The 24,446-nt window shown below is 43.0% G+C and overlaps 1 protein-coding gene across 2 annotated transcripts; it reads left to right on the top strand.

The window, feature by feature from the left end:
- The first annotated feature begins 1,635 nt into the window (after nt 1-1,635).
- Nucleotides 1,636-22,809, top strand: tmem102 (transmembrane protein 102). 2 transcript variants are annotated; one of them, XM_051428717.1, is made up of 6 exons: nt 1,636-2,013; nt 3,408-3,619; nt 15,417-15,755; nt 17,250-17,443; nt 17,731-17,943; nt 18,054-22,809. In XM_051428717.1, exons 2-6 carry the CDS (start codon nt 3,418-3,420, stop codon nt 18,654-18,656), a joined length of 1,551 nt encoding a protein of 516 aa, XP_051284677.1. In that variant the 5' UTR covers nt 1,636-2,013; nt 3,408-3,417; the 3' UTR covers nt 18,657-22,809. The 2 variants fall into 2 exon arrangements, with proteins under 2 accessions (XP_051284677.1, XP_051284678.1); XM_051428718.1 differs by lacking the exon at nt 1,636-2,013 and adding an exon at nt 2,194-2,372.
- The last annotated feature ends 1,637 nt before the right edge of the window (nt 22,810-24,446 follow it).

The raw sequence follows: 24,446 nt of genomic DNA, 5'->3' as shown, positions 1-24,446 counted from the left end.
GAGGTAGTAATGATCCATTGACAGGCTAAGAGAGAGGTCTGACAGGTTATTCCAGACACTATCAATCCAAAGAAGTTTAGAAGTGATGCAGGAAATGAATAACTTGGAGTTTAATCAAGGAGGTTTATGCACGTATATTAAACAGCAAGCGGTTTCAATTTAGTGAGGAACAACTGCCAAAGATTCCAGGGTGTTCCAGGAGAACAACCAAAAGTTTCACCGTACAAGAAGTTTCAACTTTATTTCGTTCAGCAAGAACAATTATTTCAATAACTCCTCCTCTTCTTTTACATATATGGAAATTGAGCAGGTGTCTTTGTCAAAAACAAGGAAGGTTTATAGTTTTACACATGAATATCAGTTATGAGGAGTACTATTCAGCCTGTTTTGTCTTCTGGAGGGACCTTTCATAAAAAAGAAAACTTCAATTTGGGCCTGACAGAAAGTCTGCGTTACAAACTGGGGATGTGGGTCCAATGTGGTGGTTCTTGCTTTTGATTACTAAATAAGAGGGTTGCAAATTGGTAAGTTATGAACAGTTCTCTCCAAAAATGGCTTTGTCTATTTAGACTGTTTCCTTTAAATTTAGAAGCCCAAGGAAGCAAAACGATACATTATTTATCCCACGTATAAATCCCCTTAGATTTATCTTACAACCGTTTTGCTTGCACTGGTATAATGTAAGTTGTGATTACGTTGCATTATGGGAAGTGTAGGATCTAGGTCTCCAAACTTAATGAAAATGTAATAATAAAATGCTGGAATACCTTTTACATTTTTGGATTCATAGCGTTTGGTTCATTAATTTGAAATAATTGCTTTTAGGTCAACTGTACATTTACTCAGAAATTAGTTTGGGCTATCACTAAATGTTAAGAGAAGGAGAATTGGCTAGATGTGCATTTTGAAACAAAAAATTGTGGCGGAATTTACCACTTTGTACTGGAAAAATGAAAAATTCCAAATTCATTAAGATTGAAGTCGTAGTTAAGTTTAAATATAGAATTTTGTCAGCAGAGAGTGAGGGCTCTATGAATATTGCCTGTGTTCAAAATTTAGATCCTAAATAAAAGTACATTTAAAAAATAATAATAATTCTTTACAGAAATGAATGAAATGCTGAGGTATAAAGGCCTATTGTGTGTATTTTTTAAGTTTTCCTCTTACACCCCTTAAAATCAAGAAGGCCTTGTGACCCACCGTGAAGCTTTGGTGACCCCTGGTGGGGGGTTGGGAACCACTGACATTATGGAGAATGTTGTGTTTTATTTTGATGGTCCTGTACTGAGAAGTGACAAAAAAGAAATCTTGCTGATAATTAATAATAATGATTAGTGAGTACTAATATGTTACTACAGCCATAGGAGAAAAGGTTATTAATTACATTAACTTTTATAAAAACCTTCACAGCATCAATATAGAAACTTTGTGTGATGTCATTTAGATTATCCAACAACCCCAAATATTGTACATTGAACCTACCACACTTTCCTCTAAACACGTTTAACAACATAATACCACAACAAATTCAACACATCTCTTCACATGGAAAAGTGTAGCAGTCCACTGTGGAACCAGCACCCACTCCCACAGGCAGCACCCTGCTCCACTGGTGCAAGGACACCACCACCACCACCACCACCACCAGTGCTGCTGCTGCTGCTGTGTTGGACTTACACACGCATGCATCAAAGCAGTGGCTGTGCAGTGGTGAAACCGCCCTGCCCTGCTACTACTACTAAACCTCAGCACAGCCTCATCTGCTCTGCGAGGACACGGGCACATTTTTAATCATAAACCTGACCTCGCAAATCCGTTTGTAGTTCCGTAATGTGGGGCGTGCGTGCCACACATACCACTAATCCCTGGATCCTCAGAGAAGGACCATGATATCTGGGACGGTGGCGCCTGGGACCTGTTGGAAATGACAGCTAAAGAAGGCGGACTGAAGCACAGGGATCACAACAACAGTAAACGTAGAAGATAGCGAAGAAACACTTCACTGTTTAAAGGGTGTGTGTGTGTGTCTGTCTGTGATATTTTACGGCTTTAGCCGGATAGCTAATGATTTCACTGTGATCCGCTACTCGCAAGCTAACGAGACCCCAGCTGAGTGCATGTGGGTGCAAGCCCGTGTGTGTGTGTGTGTGTGTGTGTGTGTGTGTGTGTGTATAGATTTTAGTGTGAATAGTGTTCGTATGCGCGGATGTGTGTCTGCTCTTGCCTTCACTGTTCCCCACCTGTTATGTTAGCTAGCCTGCTAATTTGATAGAGCTAGTCGGCTAATATTGGCTAATAACAGAAATTAGCTGACTGTGGGCGAGGTAATGACGCCGACCTTATGACTTCAAGCCGAATGGTCTTCCAGTACGGTAGTACAGCACTCATGTGGCTCTATCTAACGCAGCCCAGGCTAATTTGTTATATATTACGCAATATCCAATTAGCTAATGTTGACTGTCAGACGGCAGGTTGGCTAATTTGCTCTGCTATTAGCTTAGCAGCTAGAAGGAGAGCTTGCTCGCTAATTGACCTAGTTCGGAGGGGCAGAGGCCATGTTGTCATTCCACTCGACTGAACTTTGTTTACATTAGTTTTTAGCTTTCTACTTTTAGGGGCACACTCATTTATGATTATTTGAACACGTAAACTATTACTCAAGTGCCTTTTTTTAACTCCATACTCATGATTAATGCAGTTCCCTTCCACTCAGTGGCAAATCCTTAGAGACTCTCGTCGTGCTGTGCCAACTATTCCGTCTCGTCTATCAGTTGAGTACATTTTAACCCGAACTAAAGGCACAACTCAACCAGTTTAACCCATTGGACCCATTTTAGGATACAAGCTCGACCAGAAGACATGTAAAACAAATATTACAACGGTATTATTGTTGAACGACCTGCCTGGTTTGCGGGTTTATTTGTGAAAGGCAGTGGTTCAGCTGTGATTCAAATATAACCACCAATGCAGAACAGCAAACACTGATTACATAAGAGGCACACACTTCCTCTAGTCCCTTTGCTTGAAGATGCTGTAAAAGGACATTTTTTAAATGATGGCTTTCAGTAGTATTGACCCAAAATACATGTTCTGCTATTAAAGTGTAATTTTAGTTGTTCCCTGATGTGATATGTTACTCCAGGATTGCTCCAAAAAGTCTTATGATTCACACGAGGCCTTCTAAAACAAGGCAAGCTTCATACAGCATTGAAATCATGAAGGCTTAACAACAACAGGCCAGTCTAAACATACAGTAGGGTGTAAGATACAGCCTGAAAACAGATCAAATGTAACCCTGTGTTTTGTTTCTGTAACCCTCAAAACCCTCTAAAGTGGTTAGATTTGGCTCTGTGACAGCATAACACAGGCTAACAACCTGTTCCTCTGTCCTCGTCCTCACCCTGCAGGGTTGTAGCGATGGAGTCCCTGATGAGTGCGGTGGCCCCGCGCTCCCCAGCCCCCGCCAAGAAGCCGTCAGAGGTCGACTTCCGGTCGGGGGCCACCCTGGATCAGCTGTCGTCCCAGGTGTCTGAGCTGGTACTGCTGGAACAGGGAGAGTTTGGAGACCAGACCGCCTTAGAGGTCCACACTGCCAAGGACTTTATCTTCAACATGCTCGGTATGTCTGCAAGCAGAACACAGTGGCCAATATGTCACAGATCAAGCCCAACCTTTTCTTGTCTTCAGTCCTCAAACTGGTATTTCTTTAATTTATTATGGAGTGAGATAATGATGAGGATGAGGGTGGGATGTTGACACAGGAAGGATATTCTCACCCTGCACCCATTGTCTTTTCATCACCAGATCATTGTGACACCTAATTTCTTCTATTGCTGTGTTAGAATTAAAACCACTTTAGTTACCAACTGTTGTAGATGTGCAGGAATGTATCACAGTGTATTTCCCATTGTAATTTTAATACACTGTAATTTAAATGCAGTATAAGCCTCTGGTGTAGTAATTATTAATTGCCTGGAGTTCACTTGACTATTAATATACTTAACTACTTGGTGGAAGCTGTCGGCATATCACATTGCACACACAGATCCTGTCTATTTGGGAGTATATATTTTCTGTGTGTGTGACAGCTGCTGTATAAATTTGCAATACGTGCTTTCCCCCGTTTTCACAACACGGATGAAAGGAAACCACGTTTCTTCATCGCATGGTCTCGCCTCTGTCGCTTCTTATTTTTGTCACTGCCTTTTCCCTCAGAGTGCAGAAGTGTTTTTTACTGTATGGGGAAGGTATATTTTTATTTACCCAGGGTTGTGTCACTGAGAGCAATGAGCAGTCTTTCCTTAGGAACGCCCTGCTTAGACACTTTCCCCCCTGGAAGCTGCCCAACCACAGCCTGAGCAGTTGGCTACTGAACATGCCTTAACATGCAGAGAGCTGTGCTTGCACTCACAGTACATTTAAACTAGTACATCATGTTTCTTTAAATCATTTATACCACTGTCCGTGTGTTCAAACAGTTGCAGTGGTAGAGGGAACTTCAGTATGTGTCCAGTAGTAGAGTTGGTGTATTGCGAGGCTTTCCCATTATACTGAAAAGACTGCAGTGCATGGAAACATTATTATTTTCTGCTTGATGCAGATTGATGCCAGAGGGAAGATAGAAACGAAAGGTCTAATGTTGATGAGTCCTCCTTTCTCTGCAGGCGCCTTCACATGCTTCTCCGTATTTCAAAGTAATATTATTTCATTTATTTCTGAGACCTTACTCCACTCTTTAGCTGCATCTGTCCGTATAAATGCGATGCCAAATTTAATTTAGGCAAAAAAAGGACAGAACTGCATTTAAATAGGATGTGACATGGTTCTCTCTTGCAGACCCATTTCATGACTCAGGTTGTGAGGCAGCATGTGTGACGAACCCGATCAGCACTGTAGACTTAGCCTGCATTCAAATGATGGGCCAGGTACAATATCTTCAATTGAATCCCCTGGCAGAACATTATCACATGGTTGGTTCTTTCAGCTCTTACATACCAAATCAGAGGCTTATAATTTGTGGCAGAGTGGATGTAATAATTCAAAATTGCACATTTGGAGTCTTTCAAATGCAAATTTGGTTCTAAATGATGTGTTTGAATTCAAGCACATCCAGTACGGGATTCATATATTCACTGCGCGTGTTGCTCTGCTCTCTCTGTCATCCACGCTGGCTGGTTTTCGTGCATAACCTGAACTACTGAGAGTTTGCTAAGTGAGACATGAAGCCGTCTCAAATGTATTGTTTTTGTTATCGTCGGTTGTGACTCAAAAGTGAAGTGTGTTTGTTTGTCCAATAGGTGGCACTCTCCCCCCTCCCTGCTGTCCCTGATCTCTCACGTACCAGTCTATCCATGTATATTTGAAACCAAAAAAAAAACATGTCAGGCCGGCAGCCCGAAAGTGAGTCCAGTTGTTTTCTCGTTTACTGCTTGACTCATTCTGTGTTTTTATGCCCCAATTTTACATTTTTGTGTCTCCTCTTGTCAGTCTGTAATAGCCATAGTCTCTGCTCAGCCAAGAATATGAAATTAGTAGTATTAAAATGGTTGACAGACAGCTCCTGTAGACTTTCAGAATAGCTTAATCAAACAGGCTGCAGCAACCAGGGAGAAGTCACACAAATCAAAATGGCACCCAGGCCTGTTTTTCTCATTGTGTTGTATCACCACGTTCAGGCAGAGATTCCTTTTTTCTGCTTAAACTTTAAATCTTCTTCTTTTTTTTTTTTTTTTTTTTTTTTTTGCTGTTTTTCTCCCTTCTCCTCTGTTCGGGTTTCATATTTCATGATTCTGGTGCAAAGCCCTCTGCTTTTCCCTTTGTCTCCTCCCACTCTCCTTTGGTTGAGAATCTCTCGGTGACTCTTCTCAGTTTTTCTCTGGCATAATCACCAATGGTTTGCTGGTATTTTCATACCCTGTGCCTCACCGCCCGCTGCGACAGCTCCTCTGGCTCAGAAAAAAGTTTGGCACTTTCAACAGAGGGGAGACGGGGCTTGTGTTGGATTCGAGGAATATAAAGTTAAGCGTGCGGTGGTAGCTGCATTAGGAGCTATGCCTCTCAAGGCCCTGCGGAGGATGAAAAGGCAGCGCTGAAAAGCAAATATCATCCTTTTTATGGAGGGGCCTTTTTACAGCATGCCGGCCTGCTGCAGGAAGCTCGTCATAGCTGCCTAGGTGTGTGTGCCTGTGTGCATGGATGCTGAGTAACTGTGTCTGTTTTTTGCCAGGTTTTTATAAAGTTTGAGCCGCAGCAGGATCCCCACTGGGTTTTTTGCACACTGTCAGGGAAAAATGAAAAAGAAAAAAGATTGAACTGGCACACACACACACACTCACAAGTGCACCCAGTGAATTTCTTCACAGCCTGACAGATCCAAGAAGAGGCTCTTATTTACCCTGCGTTTGAGTAAACACTGTGGTTTGCCTCCAGGCAAGCGTGGTGGGGGCTACTGTATATATCTTTTTGAAAAACAAAAGTCTGATGAAGGCAGAAATAAATCCACTCTGCCGGTGAAGCGGAGGATCTGGTGCTAGGCCCAGACATACCCCGAACTCAGCCTTTCAGATCTTAAAGTTTGTTAGCCGGCTTAAGAGAGTTCACTTCAGAGATCGTCGCCCCCCCCGATGTCAGTGAGAATAGATTCTTTTGATCCCAATTTAAAAAGTCATGAGCGCTGTTCTGTCTCAGCACAGGTTTTGATATTTTTATCTGTGAGACAAGAAAAATAACCTGTTGCACGTAGAGCTTTTGAAGAATTATGTAATTGCCATGAAAAGAGATGCTCACAAGTTTCTCCCCATGCAGTGCACCAGATCTTCACTGTGTCCCACAGCGAACCTCCACTTCTTGCCTCCCCCGTTGGGCGTCTTACATCAGCCCCTTTTGCTTTCCGCTATTCTTCACACTTAGGCCACTTAGCCTGATGCACATTTGGGCTTGAACAATGATGAAGTGGTGGCGCTTAGACAGTGAGAAGGGTGATCAGCACCTGAGTGTGTTTCCTCCAGTCAAGTCAGAAGTTCACCTTGAGCTGTGATGAAAAATGAAAAACAAAACCAAAGCAAACAGCCTGTCTGTGTTTGTTTGTGTGTGTATGAGTGATGTTGCATGAGGGCCTGAATATTTATCAGTCCCACCAGAGTCTCAAGATCTTTCTGTGATTGTTGTGACTCAGAAAGACTGAATTTGCAGTTGGAAATACTGTTGCCAAAACTTTTTTCCTTTCATATAACTATATAAGAATTCAGTGGTTATTAGACCTAACCATGAATCATTACAGTTCCATTAAGAATAATGAATGGTACATGTGGTGTGAAGCGCTTTGAAGACTAGAAAGGTGCTATTTAAGTGCAGTCCATTTGCCATTAACCATATAGATATTGAAGAAAATGCCTGAAAAATCAATATACCTTATCATAATAATATAAAAACTGACAGCAGTCCTGCTCATTGATATGAAACATTGCAACAATTAAAGCTATAGCTATAGGCTATATTATCAGCAATGCACAAGATTCCTGCAAAGATTAGTCGAAATCCTTCATGCGTAAGAAAAGTCAGTCAGAATGGAGCAGAGAGTGCTCTCTGTACACTGTAGGCTTTAATATTAGGTGTATTTATCTGGCACAAAATTTCTCCTCCCAAATGTTCTACCCTTGCTAAGGCTGCACAAGCTTTTATGTGATTTGATGCATATTTTATTCTGGGGGGGAGGAATCCCTCCTGGTTAAATTTTAACAATCAGAGTGGCAGCCTGATCCCCTTCGGGAAAGCACCTCACTTAGCCGGCCACACTGGCTGGCCAGTCTCTCACTCCAGCACATTAACACCGGTGGACTGTGTGTGTATGTGTGTAACTGACTCACAGCTGGCTGCGGTGTCCACCACTGTGACTCCCTGCCTCATTGCAGGAGCCCTGCTCTGAGTTCAGTTGTAGTTTTCAGTGCACGCTTGGGATCGCGGGCCCACATGGCTGCTATGGCTGACTAATTCTCCGTTAATGCCATTTTAGATTTGACAGCATCTCTTCATGTGTCAGCCAGGCCAGCTGCATGGCCCCGGAACAGTAAATGACTGAAATATTTGTATTTGATTAGTTAGACTTTGTTCCATTTCAGACCCACCAGTGCCAAGCAGCACAGATGAGATGCATCTTGCCCAACATGAGTGATGGTCATTGTTTTTTTCTTTTTCTTTTTTCTTTTAGCACTTAGCAGCATTAAATCTTAATTGTTGGAAAGCTGGCACATCAGTGTGAATGAATGCAAAACACAATTTACTTGATGTTAATTTACTTCCGTTCACAACCTCTGTAAATAATACTCCGTGACAAATCAGCCAACAACTGCGTGTGATTTAAACACAGTAAAGTGGCCACGGACAGACATCACATCATTCATTAAGTGTCTTTCATGCTATCTAATTAAATAGGACTTCAGGGATGTGGCATGTTCAGTAAGCAGTGTTTTGACATTGCATGACATATTATCTACCGCACTGCTCATTTTAATAACCAAGGCTGACACCGTGATTCCTGCTCTTTAATAATCACACTTCAAGCATTCCTGAGGCGAAGAAGGAGGAATCATTTGGGTTGCAGCTGTCAACTGATAACGGTATCTTACGTGCAGACTGTAGCCGTCTGAGTTGCTGGGGAAAAAAGCATTTAAAAAAACAGAATGTTTGCCACACACCTCGTCATTCACACACTGACACTTTTCACTTATTAAAGTTTTTCTCATAATGTGTCCAGGAATGTTGAAAGCACAGACTGACAGATATTTCCCTCATCCTTTCAAACTATTTAAGTGCTATTTTTTTTGAAAACTTCAAATTGCAGCATTTCCAAATACTGCTTGTACTAATGGACAGCCTTAATATAAAATTCAGGTAGTATTTCTGCACCAGCCAGTGACTCTGAGATTGAGCGATACACAGATTCACTTATTCAGCCTGTACCCGCTCACCCATTGTGGCACAAAATGGGAGCAGGGACTGAGCGTTGGACCCAAAATATTACACTGGAACACATGTGAATGTGAATACGGGACATGCAAATGTATTTTTAAAAAAGGTGTGTTAGTTTTTCTTTTAACTTCAGCATTATTAAAAAAGGAACATAGATAGATAGATAGATAGAAGAAGAAGATAGATAGATAGAAGAAGATAATAATAATAATAATTGATTTCTTAATAGGAATATTAAAGGTCAGGATCGGTTGTGCGTGGTTTCTCAAACAACTAGGCTACCCTGCTGCCCTAAAATGTAAAAGTAAACCTCCAGTGACACTTTTCTCTTTCAGTGATAATTGCCTGTCATTTAGCGGGACATGGTATCACAGTGTAGCTGGCATCAAAGGAGCAGTGAAGAGCTGAAAGACACTGACAGCTTCCTGCCTCCTCTCTCTCTGCAGGTGGTTTAGACAGACTGTCTGTCACCACTCTGAGCCCTGTTTGTTGTATTAAACACATACACGCACACAGGGGGCATGCGCGCGCGCACACACACACACACACACACACACACACACACACACACACACACACACACACACACACACACACACACACACACACACACTTGGCTCAGTGGTCTGACACACCCACCCCTATCCCCCTCAGTCAGATTAAATTGGAGCTTCTCCATTCCTCTTCTCTAAAAGGCCTATTTTTGAGCTAATCTCCTGCCTTGATATGAATTCATAAACAGCGAGCGGGCAGAATGGCTCACCTTTCGGCGGCTGGGTTGTCTGGGATAAATCCTGCTATTAGCGCAAGGGGTGAAGCTACGAGAAGTGCCGGTTGAACAGAGCTGATAACATCCAGTTGAGACTATAGCAGGCAGGAATCGTTTGTAACGAATTGAATTGCTCCTTTCGGGACGAGGCAGCTTTTTAAGATTATTGTTATGGCGTGCTCTGCGGCTGTATTAGAGAGGTCACGCAGAGGTAGGGGCTGTACGACAACAATTGTGAATATCATTGTATCACACAGACAACATTACCAAGCTGCCCCCGAATCAAGAAGTTCATCCCCGACTACTCTAATAGATTCACTGAGAACATGTTCAGGCTGTGCTTTTGTAAACACAGTTCATAGAAAACCACTGAGGGACCACATCTTTGCAAAAGCCAGTCAGAAGGCATGCAGGGACGTGACATTTAGCTAGATGCTGCACCAGTTGGAACGCCCCACTTATTTTATATCATTAAATCCTTGCCATTCATTTGGACATAAGGTTTTTAAAGGAATTTTAGGAAAAACTCTTGTTTTCTGTCCTTCCAAGAGTTGGATAAAAAGATACCACACTCATATCTGTTAAATATGAAGCTACAGTCAGGAGACCTTCAGCTTAATAAAAGGGGTAAACAGCAAGGATTCAGCCTCTGCTGGTTACCTAGCAACCTCTTTGTGACGAAATTACATTTTTAAACTGTTTAAAAACGGGACGTTTTTGTACAGATCAAACAAACGAGATATAACTCGCTAGTTTTGCCTTTAGACAGAGCCAGGCTATCAGTTCGCCCCAGTTTCCAGTCTTTATGCTAAGCTAAGCTAGCCTTGCAGCTTCATATTTAGCACACAGACATGAGAGTGCTATTTATCGTCTGATGTAACACTCAGCATGTAACCATATATTCCATAATGTTGAACTATTTATTTTAACAGGTTTTTACTTTGTTGGACAGCAGGACTGTGGAGAGACAGTACATTTTGAAGGCCATGTACCTGGGTTGTTTTTCATAACTCTGCAGTCTCTTTATAAAATGACCACAGTGACTGCATGTTCATGTAATCTTTTTTTATAATAAGTCCTGCTGGCTGAACGGTGGGTGGTAAAAGGTTAAATGATAGTCATCATCAAGTATGCTTCCCTTTTCTCTGTCAAGGATGGGTCAATATTTCACCAGGACAGTGAAAGTACTGGTGTTATCAGGGCAGTAGAGGTGGATAAAACCACATTATCATTCATCTGTGTTCATACGGGTCTCATGCACATTCAGCACGGTGTGAGGGTATGGTCAACTGTCTGGATAAATACATGTACCAAATAAATGCTGAAAAAACGTGACCACTATCTTAGACTACATCCCAGTTATTGGTGCAGCCCCCCCCTCGCATCTCTTAGCAGCCCTCTCCATCAACAGCATATAGAAGTCATCGGCTTATTGAGAGGAATCCCATTTTCCAGAGAGATTTACAGAGCTATTTTTGGAGCCTATCAAACTAGAGGTGTGTGGCAGAACATTTTCACTCTGCTTCAGTTGTGATGAGAAAGGACGTCTTTCCCATGATGCCGCTGCTCTGCTTCAGGGGGGATTTCTACGCAGCTTCATTTTGAAAGTGGGCATGTCTGAATGGTCTGTGTATTCGGTCTGTGGTGCGTTTAAATGTCTGTGCATTCGCTTCATTTTCAGGAAAGTACAGTATAACTGTTCTATTCTTGTACTTGTGAACCATTGCAAACTTCAGTGTAAAGCAATGATAAAATTAGAAGCCGTTCAATCCAAACACCAGGGAACTCAGTCAGTTTAATATGTGAGGCCCTGCTGTATTGATGCAGTTCCATACAACAGTGTGTAATATCACACAGTGATGTTCAGTACAGCATTGTTAGCAAACTCCCAAGACTGATGACAAAATAGAGCTAAAAGAAATCATCTATTGATTTTGGAATCAGAGTAAATTAGTTTTTTTAATAATGATGTTTTCATTTTGTATTTTTTCATATTTTGAGGCACGTCAGAGATGTATTAAAGGGGATGCCCTGCTATAATGTTAATGCGTTTTCTTTCTCAAAGGTCGGACAATTCCCCTAACCCTCATTAATCTTTGTCCCAAAAAAAGTGTCGTTGCTTGTCCTCTCTTCTCCCTTGCCTTTAGGCCTGCATGTTTGCGGGAATCGTGGTTATCTCCCAGGATTAAAAGTTGTGATGATTTATTGACGTTAAAATCAGATATTGACTGCCTCATCTCCCCGGGGAAGACTCAGCAACAGCATGATTGCACCTTGATTGCAGAACACGCTGATTTGATGATTTTTAACCTTGAAAGTGTGGTTCATGATTTTGCTGTGGCTAGGTGTATACAAGTATAAAACCTTCTCTGGTTTATTGCAATGCTCTAGGGTTATTTTGAAATTAGAATTTTGAATAAGATTTTTGTACTGGTTAAATGGGTGTTTTTTCTTTTGAAGCCACAGGGTCAGCTGCAGGGCTTACAGTAGTGTGTAAAAGGTAGGTAGGTAGGCTTTACTATTACCACACACCAATAACCATCAAATACTCAATTCACACACATGGAATTGGGTCTAGTCTGAAAATAGCCCTTATCTGAAAACTTCCCTCTAATGGAAATCTACATTCAAAGACATTTCTTATAGGATTAGGTTTAATCCGTGGCTGTGAAACCAGCCTAGACTGTCTCCATTCCAGCTCTATTCTCACACTGTGTGTGTCTACAGGCATATATGTTGGAGTGTGTTCATGTGCACACCCATGCGTGTGTGTGCATGCACGCCGGCTGGCGAATGCCCAACATTACACAGCGCACGACTGTCGATTTGAGAGTTTGGATTAAAAAGTAGATTGTGTTCCTTGGAACAACCTCAAACTTCCCGCAGCCAGCGTGGAGATTGAAGAAGCCTCGCTAATTGATACAGTTTTTCCTCTGCGCTCTCCCCGCTCTAACTGAAGCCCCTGCTGGAGAGATAAGATGCTCTTTATTCTCTTTTTCATCACCCCTTTCCTCCTCCTCGCCTATTTGACCCAATTTATCAGTGGCAGATAAAAACCAAACAAATCAGAGGAGTCGCAGCTTCAAACTCGTTGCCCTTTGGCTGGTGTCTGATCCTTTCCTCCCTCTGACACTGTGTTTCCCACCCCTCCCTGCTTGGCTTTGATCTGCCCATCCAGTGTTTCTCCACTCTTTCCAGCCTAACAGATTTCAAGTTTTGTTAATCGATGGGCCATAATTTTATTTCGCGAGTTGCATGCACCTCAGAGGAGAGAGGAGTTAAGTATGATGGACTGCTGCTACATCTTGAATGCTGATGAAGCAGAAATATAACTTTTAGGATTTAGCCACCAAAACAGTACATCGCCACAGGTTCAGCTTATTGATCGCTGATTGATGAGGCACTTGTGCCATCACTCAACCTCACTCTGCTCTTTGAATCGCCTTAGACAACTCACCAAATAATTTTGCAACAACCTGTAGTGCTGCTCGAGAGCCGGGAGCATGACATGAAATTTTGCTCCACAAAGTTCGTTCAGACCTCTTTAATAAGTCAGGGCAGCAGGGAAGTGGACCTCATTACCAATTAATGTCAGAGAGAGCAGTACTGACTTTTTGAATTTTAAGTTTAGTGTAGATGTGGGAGAAAGAAGCCCTCAGGTTTTTAATGTTGGTTCTATGTAGTGCTGTTACAATAAATGGCGGTGGGATGTTTCTAAATAGGTCGATTTTAACCCACCAAATAGCACATTATCATGCATTATCCAAAGGGGTGAATAACTTGATCACATGTAATATCTGAATAGAACCTGGAGCACATCATCACCAGTCATCATCAAAGAGCTCAGTCAGGTCTGCTTCCTCCCAGTGTGTCACACTTAATCATAATTTACAGCACACAGTCATTTTCTATATTCTGATCTCTACTCCCCTTAAAATCTGTACCACTTTAATAAAGTGCAACATTTGCCACATATTTGATGCTGGATGCCTGCGGGGGACTCTAGCGGGCGTTCATGGTAGAGTACAGAGTCGGAAGATCCTGAGGAACTTTAGCGCTCTGGATAAAGCCTGAGCTGCTGACGTTTAGTCAGGAGATGAATGGAGCTTGCGGAGGGAGATGAGCTGATCCTGCTGAGAAATACCAAAATCCAAAGATGCACTGTCACATACTTCTTATGTTTCTTCTTCTCTTGGACCGCTCCCCCCCTGTGGTCGCGTCAGACGACTTTCATTTAGCTCCGTTTCAAAGCAAAGCGCCAGAGAAAGCCTCGTCGGCACATTTGACTTCGGCTCCCACTTTAGTCGCTCGTTCATTTCCACTCTCTGGATGTTTTCCCTTTATTTTTTTATATTCCTTCAAACTGCGCTACCCTTTTAATGTAAAGTAGCAAATGATTGTGTGGGATTCTGTGGATTTAGGATGCTGCTCTCGTGAAGGGATGTGTTTCTCAGCCAGACCGTGATTGGTCATAATTTATTAACGTGGGTACTTCTGAGTTCTACTCACGAGGATGAGGTAGGAGGAAAACAGCCAAATCAGCCGTCTTAAATTCAGTAGTTTTCAATAGTTGATAGTCACTTTAAATTCCCCCAAAACTTTCCACGGATCTGCTCAGTGAGTATCACTGGCTTTTTCCTTTCCATCTGGGATTTTGACTCGCTCACACAATTTTTCTCATCCATACACACTTGGGTCACACAACACGCCTCTACATGAAAACATGCCACTAAGGTTGTGTGCCCATGTAATTGGATGAGAGAATCATGTTAGGAGGTTTGTGCCCCCAGCCATAGCCTGCCGGCTTGGTCTGATGCTCCTGTTTCAGCTTCCTGCAGCCACTTAACTGCCCTGCGGGGGATAAACACTTGAGCTCATGCTCTCACAATCTCTCCCCTGCCAAGGCTTTTTTAAGTGTCCATGCTTTACCTTTGACCTATCGTAGCTACAGTAGTGGTTAGCTGCAGACCAGCACAGGCTTGGCCATAGGATCAAGCCTTTCTCAGTTGCTCTTTTAAGCTGGCAAAAATGTAATTTACTTGACTCCAGTACTGCGACTCCCATGGGCCCCAGAGCCTGGAAAGTTTACAACACAGCTAAGTAGCCATAAAGGGATTTGGAGGCTCGAGTTTCTCTCATATAAACTGTCCAGAGAGAAGATGTAGGCTTTTTAGCACTCTGGAAAATGATGGTGCAGCCGGGCCTAAAATATAATAAGAATATAACAAGGTGATCGTCTGATTGCTTGCGTTTCTGGTCCCACCAGACTTCCTGTTAGTGATATTGCCATGTTCCCAGATCTCAGCAATTAGTTAACCAAACTACAAAAATATGACCCATGTTACATTTAACCAGAACCATCCTTTAAGTCAATCCCCTTTGCCTCTATAACAGGAGAAACCCTCTTACAGTCATGATATAGATGCATTGCGTTAGTGGACACATGCAGGTGAGCCCCTGAAATTATCATTAGTGTTTAGTGGTCAACTGAGGCTGTTCATTTCATACTACCCTTTGTGTCAATATCACTGCAGCTCAGACGCATAAATATATGCAGCACCTCTCAAAACAAACTAAGCCAGACATTTTCCAGGCTCATCTCTTCTTCTTCTACTCTTCTTCATACCAACAGCTCTGAGTTTGAATTATCCTGAGTGTGATTCTCTTCCTCCTCTCCCAGGCCTAGTACAGAAGGTAGACCAGCGCCTCCCGGTGGCCAACGAGTACCTGCTGCTTTCAGGCGGGGCCCGGGAAGGCGTCTTGGACCTCAACCCCGAGGACCTGGGGGACTACGCCAAAGGGGCTGACTTTGACCTGGACTTCACCCTGCTGGTGCCCGCCCTCAAGCTCCATGACCGCAACCAGCCCGTCACCCTGGATATGAGGCACTCCCCACCCTGCCACTCGTGGCTCAGCCTTCGCCTCTGCGACTCCAACATCCTGTCCCGCTGGGGCGTCTGCTGCCAGGAGGAGAACGGACTTTCCCCCGAGGAAGACGAGGAGGAAGAGGGAGAAATGGGTGAGTAGAAAAAGTAGAGTAATCATAGCGAGGGCAGAGAAGGAATTGGCAATGGGGAAGAGGAAATGGAGGACAAAAGGTGAATGGATGAGGTAAGAATGAAAAGAACAGCAGGGATAGAGTTGGAAAACAAACTACAGTGGAAGGAGGATGGGTAAGCAAGTATTAGAAATAGAAAGATGAAGAGATAAGTGAAGAGATAGAGGAGGAGTGGAGTAGACAACAACGAAGGTACTGTAGCAGGGCAGAGTGGAAGGAATCGGAGCTGATTGAATTTCATTCATGTTTCACTGAGATAATTTGATGCATGATGTTGTGATGCAATTTTGCCCGGCAAAGCCGCAGCGGGGGCCCCTTATACAGCCTCAAATAGGTGAAACGAGAAAAGCCTGCCCAGGAAATACGCGCTGAAACATTTATGAGTAAACTTCACAATCGAAAGTTCAAGATTTGCTCGCCGGCTTCCAGATTACACCGCGACATCAATCTGCCACACGCTCGCGAGTTGGAAACATCCAAGATGAGAAAAAGTAATGACATTTATTGATATGAATCTCTTTAATTTTCAGCAATTTGGGAAACACATTTGCTGCATTTTCCGGTTGTATTGTTACATTTCCCACAGGATCTTTATATGAGTGTATTTGTGGTGGCAGGATGGGGTGATTTAGTGATGTATCACACCAAAATGCTACTGGGAGGTTAAAAAGAGGGCAAAAGGGACATGAGTTTGAATCCGATTTTAATTCTTTGCAGCACAGCATTTACACCTGCTTTTGAAAGTAAATTGTATACAGTATGTACCCAAAGGTTTTTGTTTAGGGCTGTAACAAGCCATTATTTATATTTTATTTTTTCAGGCCAGTGTTTGTTATGTGAGACAGCATCCATCCATCCTAGCATGTCAGGAAATAGGCTACAGGCATAATGTAATTTACTTGAGAAATTAAAATGGTTTCACTCTTAGATCATGCCGTGAAACAAGTATTTTTAAAGGGTCAAGGGTCATTTCATCGTAACACATCACATTATTAACGTACAGTATAATGTAGGCTGGTTCCATATCGGCTCCCCACCGTTTCACTATTACTGAAAGGAAAACTGATGTCTAAGTCATGTCTAAATTGCTGTACTCTGTCTATGTAATTTTTATTATTTTTATAGTAGGAATTGAGTGCCTTTGGTGTTTCATAGTGATTTGGTTTTAATTAGAATTTTGGACTTCTGAAGTGTGTATAAATGCACCAACTAGTCTAACCTACTATTTTATGAGGCTACAGAGCCAAGCAGTCAAGTGTAGAAAGTACATCCCTTCCAGGTCCCGTTGGGCTCCACCTGCTGGACATCGGCCATGAATGTGGAATCTCTGGTCTACTAAATAACAATTTAAGTTCTATTGCTTCCATTGCCCTGTGAGCTTGGTAAATCTAGTCACTGGTCTGCATGAGTGAGACCCAGCATTCATCCCTTCCATTCTTCATCTTCCTTGCTCAGGGAAAGGCTCCATCCCCTCCCTGGGCTCCCCTCAGTCTCTGGATGGATGCTACTTCTCTCCCTCCCTGGTGACAGACTGGTTCTGGGCGGTGGTGAGCGAGGCTGTGGAGGAGCTGAGGCGCAGTCCCCAGAGAGGCATTCCCACCCCAGACCGACTAGAGAGGAACGGACCCCTCACCACTATCATCCTCCAGGTACAGCTTGAGAAACTGTCCCCATGCTGGAATAATGATCATTTTTAAATCAAGCATGGTTTGCATCCATGTAGCGTAATAGCACTGACTAGAGGTCAAAGACTCCCGCTCTATAATTGCTCATTAAAAGAGGACATACTCGTGTGTGTGTGACATCAGTATTGGAACAGATTGCAGCCAAATGTTCAAATCATTTTCAAGAAATCACCCTGCAACAATGTTCGTCAGAGGAATACAAATTCAGGAGTCAGTGCTGTTCTAATATTCCACCACCCTCCTCCCTGCAGGCGGGCTCCAGCCGGGTGCTGTACGACCTGCTGCCTGTGGTGTCGTTTCGGGGCTGGCCTGCTGTGGCCCAAGGCTGGCTGACCGCCAACCACTTCTGGGACGGGAAAATCACAGAGGAGGAGGCCATATCTGGCTTCTATCTGCTGCCCTGCTGCTCCCCGCTGGGTGGTCGGCCCGACAGGGAGTGGAGGCTGGCATTCTCACGCAGCGAGGTGGGGGGGATTGTTAATGTAACTTATATTTCTGTGTCACATCTGGTGCCACGTTGTATTAGTTCAAAGAATCGGTAAAATATTGCTTTTTTTCTTTTCCTTATTACCAGGTTCAGTTGAAGAAGTGCATCCCCTACCCCATGGCCCAGGCTTTCCAAGCAGCCAAAGCCGTGTTGTCTCGTATCCTGGCCCGACCGCGTGCGGGTCTCAGCCTCTATCACCTGCGCACTCTTCTGTTCTGGGCCTGTGACCGACTTCCTGCCGCCTACCTGTCCTGCCCTGACGTGGACACCCCTGGCCGCCTCCTCCTGGGTCTCCTCGATGACCTGGCTCATTGCATCCTGGGCAAAAACTGCCCAAACTACTTCCTTCCCCAGTGCAACATGTTGGAGCACCTGACAGATAGCCAGGCGCTGCTCGTTGCCAGAAAACTCGCCCACGTGCGCTCGGATCCCAGCGAGCACCTCCGGGCGGCTCTGGACCAAGCGCAGCAGGCGGGCCAGCTGAAGAAGGAGCTCACAGCTAGCGCCACCAACGGCCACGGCTCTCCCGGGCACCACCCGGCCAACGGCATCATCTCGCCTTCGGAGGACAAGCTGGCGCAGCGACTGCAGCAGCTGGTCACCGAGAACCCTGGGAAATCCATATCCGTCTTCCTCAACCCAGACGACGTCACCAGGCCACACTTCCGCATCGATGATAAATTCTACTGATGAAGAGGTGCTGCAGAGGAGACGTGTGGAGACGTGTGTGTCTAGCTCACAAACACATGCTTAAAATGCTCTGAGACGTCACATCTGTACGGAGACTGAGAATCAGGCAGGTGTTTTTTTTTTTTCTTCTGAACACTGCAGGCCTGGAAGCGAACACACTCCTCCTGTTCACCATCCGGAGGCTGAACAATGCAACAAAGCCTTGCTGCTCGACTGACTCTTTAAACCAAAAACACATAATGTCCTACTACTGACAAATGGTGTCCAATTTGGCGGACGTCGCACAACAGACCTGATGTCACCCAGCTGTTGCCACGGAGATGGCCCTCTCCTAACGAGCTGGCCTTAACAAGACTTCTCAGCTGGTGCTACAAAGACAAGGGCCGGCTTTAGTCATGTGAAATAAGTCCAGTGGAGATCAACACAGATCGTGTGTGTGTGTGTGTGTGTGTGTGTGTGTGTGTGTGTGTGTGTGTGTGTGTGTGTGTGTGTGTGTGTGTGTGTGTGTGTGTACGCCTAAGGGTTTTCACATATTACTTACACTTCTAAAGACAGAGGGAGAAACGCTTCTTGATTGCTGCATTTCTCCCTTTTTTATTTTAGATCAGAGTGGGCGATGGCTGAATCAGAAGGAAAAACAAGGTGTGGCTGATGTAACTGAATGTAATGTTGTGAGGAGAACTGCCGAGCTTTTGAACAAAGAGTCTCTTTTCTCTGTCAACTACGTTTTTAGCCCTTGTTTATTTCTTTTCTCCACGCCTAGAATTACGGCATGTTTTTCATTTAAAAAAAAAAAATCTTTCTCAGGTATTCATAATACTTATCCTTTTTTATGTACATGATTCCCTTTCAAGGTCTTTAACTATTTTTCAATGCCGCTTACATTTCATTAATACCGGTGATGGAATGTACCAAAGAACTGCGTTTGCGCAGTTTTGAGAAAAGAGAATGTCTTACATATCCCTAAACTTTATCCCTAATCTGATGAATCTGCTGACTCATGGTCAGTGTTAAGTTTTGTCCTCCTGATGGCCCGGTCACACCGGCGGTTAAAACGACAACATTTTGCAGCAAAATCAATTAATTCCAATGGAATCGTCACAATAAGTAGATTTGCGCGCAAGAGTAAACGGCGACATTTGAGAGAACAGATAAGTTGGCTTGTATTAACGGCTCCACAGAAGATGGTTTGCAGACAGGTAATGAGAGTCGATGGTACATACAGACGTGGACTTGCTGCACCCGTTAGCGGCCCAGCTAATGAGTTTGCTTACTGACAGTTAGCTTGTTTTTTCCTCTGTCAGTAGAACTTAATTTAATAAAATGACGGATAAACCTGAAAATAAAATGCCAGGGGGAGTGAACGGCCTAGCAGAGAGAAAATTGAAAGAAGCTTGGCGACCCATTGTGACCGACTAGCCCTAGCATGTCCTGGTTGGCTAGCGTGCTAGCTGTTAGCTCCAACTCCAGTTGTTCACCAGCTAACGCTGTGAATTATTTGAATGTATTTGGGTTTTAGACTAACGAAAAGCAATGTGAAGGGTAGTTTGGGCTCTGGCCTCTTGTTTTCGACAGTTTTCTGGCCTTTTAACAAACAATAAAATGAATCAATAATGATGCGCAAATGGCAGCCGTAATCACGGCTAAACATATTTTGCACACAGACGCAGGTTCATTTCAGTTCAGTTGTGGTGTGACCGGGCCTTGGATAAGTTAAGACTGAAAAGGATGGGGATGTTAAATGAACTAAACTGTTTCATTATAATATAATACGATGGTTTTCTTACCGTACTGAGATGTAAGAGTTGTTACAACATTTGAGAAATCCTTGCAACTTGTTCAAGTATTGAGTTTACTTTTCCTACCTGAGCAGACATTTTGGTCCTTCGTGTGTGGAGTGTTAAGATAGGCCCTTTATAAGGGATTCAGAAAAAATATAACCTTGTGTATGTAGATATGAGGAATCCAATTAGAAGTGTATTGATCTAATAATGATTGGCTGTTCTGCCATAGTCACAACTAAGTGAAGGTACTTAACTGGGGGCCCAGCACATCCTGTTGCATCGTGTAAGCGAGTCTATTAACTTTCCGTTGAAGAAACTTCGAGCTTTGTGCGTCTCTCATTCGATTTTATTTGGAGACTGGTTCTGACTCGACTGATTCTGATAATTGTCCCTGTCTCCTCTGCTTGGTTGGTCATTTTTAATGAGCTTTTGTGCGCGTGTGTGTTCACCGAGACACCAACCACGCAGCAGGACGCAGGCAGACACCCAGATGCTGCCCACTCAATTATACCCTCAGTGGGTGTGTTTTAGTCGCTGGGCCCTATCGTTTCTCACCAGCCGGGGAGTCATCCGTCGGGTGGGGATGGAGGGATCGATAGAGGACGGATGCAGGGTTGGTAGACGGGGCCCTCCTCCGGTTCTTTTTTTTTTAAAGGGGGAAGATGGGGCCTTGCGGGGGCCTGGACAGCTGACTCTCTCTCTCTGGAACTCGCGCTGTCTTTTGTTTTCTCTCACTCTTGTGGCTCCAGTGTTCCTCTTCTCCCTTCTTCCTCCTTCCTCCCTCCTCCCATCTAGATTTCCCTGCATAGGGTTGTCATATTTTTATTCTTTTAGGACTCTAGAGCAACACAGAGCTCCTAAAACGTGGTACTTATCCAACCTTTGATTAAGTATACCCAGGCACGCTTTGATGCTCTCCCTTCCACTTGCATTAGTTTTCGTGGGTCTTACTTGTTTTTACCTTTTTAATGAATCTGAGACTAAACGCTATCTGCAAACACACTGATGGGTAAGCTCTGATTCGACGGGGGTTTTACCGAGCACTGAAATGCTGCTTCCGACTTTATAGTGCATAGGCGGGGTACAAAACGCTACAAGCACACGATTGGTCACAGTTAAGTTTACGTAAATATCGAGGTGACGGCGGTTCATCTTTGTGAGTTTTAAGCTGCTGGCGGATTGTTTTTCCTTCAGAAGGCGTTCGAACATCTGTGAGCCTCGCGTTACGATATCTGCCCTCTACGAACGCCATGTGCTTACTACTGAACGAATGTTTTACAGCGTCTGTCTGTACTGGTGGTGTGTGTGTGTGTGTGCGTGTGCGTGTGCAAGACTTGAGTGTATGAATTGAACCTGAGGAAAACCAAAGTGCGTGGAGGCGGTACAGAATGTGTGAGTAGGGTGTGTATTCAGGCGTCGGTGTGTGTTTTCAGCACTTTTCCAAGACAGGCTCAATTGTCGCTACCGCGTCCTGAATAGTCACAGAGAGAATGGCAGCATTTATTTATTGGAAACTATAGTTGATGTAAAGGTACTTTCTCATCGCCCTCTTTAATGTGCGACTGAGAGTGTTGCAAGTGTAAAATAAAAATGCGTCTCACTTTGTACCTTAATGGGCCTAGTTAGAGATTACTGGACACTGGAAACAATCAATGTTTTTTCCTGAATTGTACACATGAAATCCTTGTGGAGAAAATCCTGTATTTTACACTAGTGTCAGTTTCTAGATATGCAATCAAGCGCCCCCCCCCCCATGGAAAGGTCTACACCGCCTGCTCTAATTGTACTTTAGTGTAGATTTTACCATAGTTGTGAAAGAGGGGAATCACTATCTGCTGTCCAGGGATTGCATAAAAACACAGGTGACACTGTAAAACATCATTCTCCGCTCTCCGCTCCTCTATTTATAATCACTGCTGGGCTTTTCTTCTTTCGTTTAGTTTTTTTTTTTTTGTGCTGAAACTTCTGATGATTCTGTTTAAGATTCATTTGACTACTGTGGATAAATAGCTGACCAAAAACAATGAATGTATCCGCCATATCTCTCTAATCCGTTCCAGACGTGCAAACACATCAAATCTAATTTCTCACCGTTATCTGAACAGACGTACTCTGCTCTGTACTCAAGTGCTGAGATAGAAATCTGTACTGAATCACTCCACTGTTTGAGAAATTGAATTTCATATCTCTTTTATTACTTGAGATACTTTTTCTTTTTTTTTTCTTTTTCTAAAAAAAATAAGTGCAAAATAATTTTCTCTGTATGATGATATGACTGATTTGCTGTATTTATTACTGTTATTTTCTGGGGGTTTATATTGATCAATCTTCAAGCTTTAGCATGAAATAAATCACTACATTTCAAATCACATAGCGTGGGAATACAATTATTATGCTTGCAATATTTGTTTATTTCTCTGGCTGTCACAAGCAGAAGGGATAATTCAAAGAAATGTACCCTTCCTCTGTGTGAGTGTCTACAGGTTCACAGGCATTTAAGCTGCAACTCGTGTTCAGTCCAACAGAGGGCGCTCTAAGACAGTGTTTGCACTGCATATGCTTCACCTGAGTGTGCTCTGTCACAACTGTTAGGAGAGTGAAGAGGATGCTCGGGCCGACAGCACACACACACACACACACACACACACACACACACACACACACACACACACACACTGTCGGTATCAAAATACTGACTCAGCGAGTGTGAGTGCAGGACTTGCTTTTACTATAAGACAGTTGAGCAGAATGAAAGATTATACAGGAAATTATTCTCCTTTAGTTATTTTGGGTAAGAAACCCGTCTCTACTCAGTGTCTGCTCAGATTAATCTTATTTATCCTGCTCACAGGCTGAATGAACACAAGGAAGAGAAAATAATGTGACAGTTAATTGGTATCTGTTAGTGAATACTCTTCTTTTTCCTCATCCAGGGACAGGCCAAAGGTCACGGTCAGAACTCACATTTTCTTGCTGACGGTCTACATGGACACTGTCCCCTGATAAATTGCATAATGTCCATCACCAAGCTTGGGGAGTAACTGATTACACGTAACAGAGTGAAGGATACAAAAAACTATAATACATTAGAGTCAGAAAAAGATGTAATCTGATTACAGTTACATTTAAAAATTTGGGATTATTAGCAGGATTCCAATTATACAATACATTTTATAACAAAGAGCGACATTCTATGCACAGACATTGCAACATTAGAAACACAGCACCGCTCTGGTCTCAGTCTAACCATAGCTAATCCTGCAGTTGCTAATTCATTATCATGGCCTCTAGTGAAAAAATCCTTTTGCTGGGTTGAAATTTCCCCATTATTTTGTTGGTAAAGCAGATAAAAGATTTACATCACAGTACAGTGCATGTTCTGGCCTCCAGCTGTGAAAATGTCTACTGGCGACTGCCTGAATTTGCTTAATGAAAAGCACATTTTTCTAAAAGAACACTGAGCAGAAGACACATATTTGATCATAAAAATATTGGTTTCCATTTTTCCCCTAAGGTTAAATTGTTCTGTTGTCTCACAGAATATGTACAATTGATATTTCTTTTCTCTTGTCTTTATTTTGCTGAGGTAATCCAAAAATAATTATAAAGTAATCAAGTTAATTAATATCACATTAATATTGTGATACTTGGATTAGATTTCTGATTACAAAGATTACATTTTTTAACAGGTCCCTTCTCCTCTGTAGTATCACCCCATCACTCTAAAGATGCATAGTTGTTGTTTATGACTTGAAAACTACTTCCATGTTACTGATATTAATTTAGATCTTTAATTCCTAACCCCCAGTTTGTTCATTTGGGAATGGGGATTGTTGTGTCTTTCGACTGTTGATTATCCATTTCAAACTAAAATCACTTTAACTCAACCTTTCATGACCTATAGGATGGTGTTACTTTACTTGGGACATGGACCACTGATATATATTCTGTTGCTTATTAAAGAAAATCCCAGAGGAACCCATTTGATACAGGCTCAGTCTTTTGA

The sequence above is a fragment of the Dicentrarchus labrax genome, unplaced genomic scaffold, assembly GCF_905237075.1.
Source record: "Dicentrarchus labrax unplaced genomic scaffold, dlabrax2021, whole genome shotgun sequence".
Classification (NCBI taxonomy): Eukaryota; Metazoa; Chordata; class Actinopteri; family Moronidae; genus Dicentrarchus; species Dicentrarchus labrax.
The sequence above is the reverse complement of the archived record's forward strand: the minus strand, read 5'-3'. Positions and strand labels throughout refer to the sequence as shown.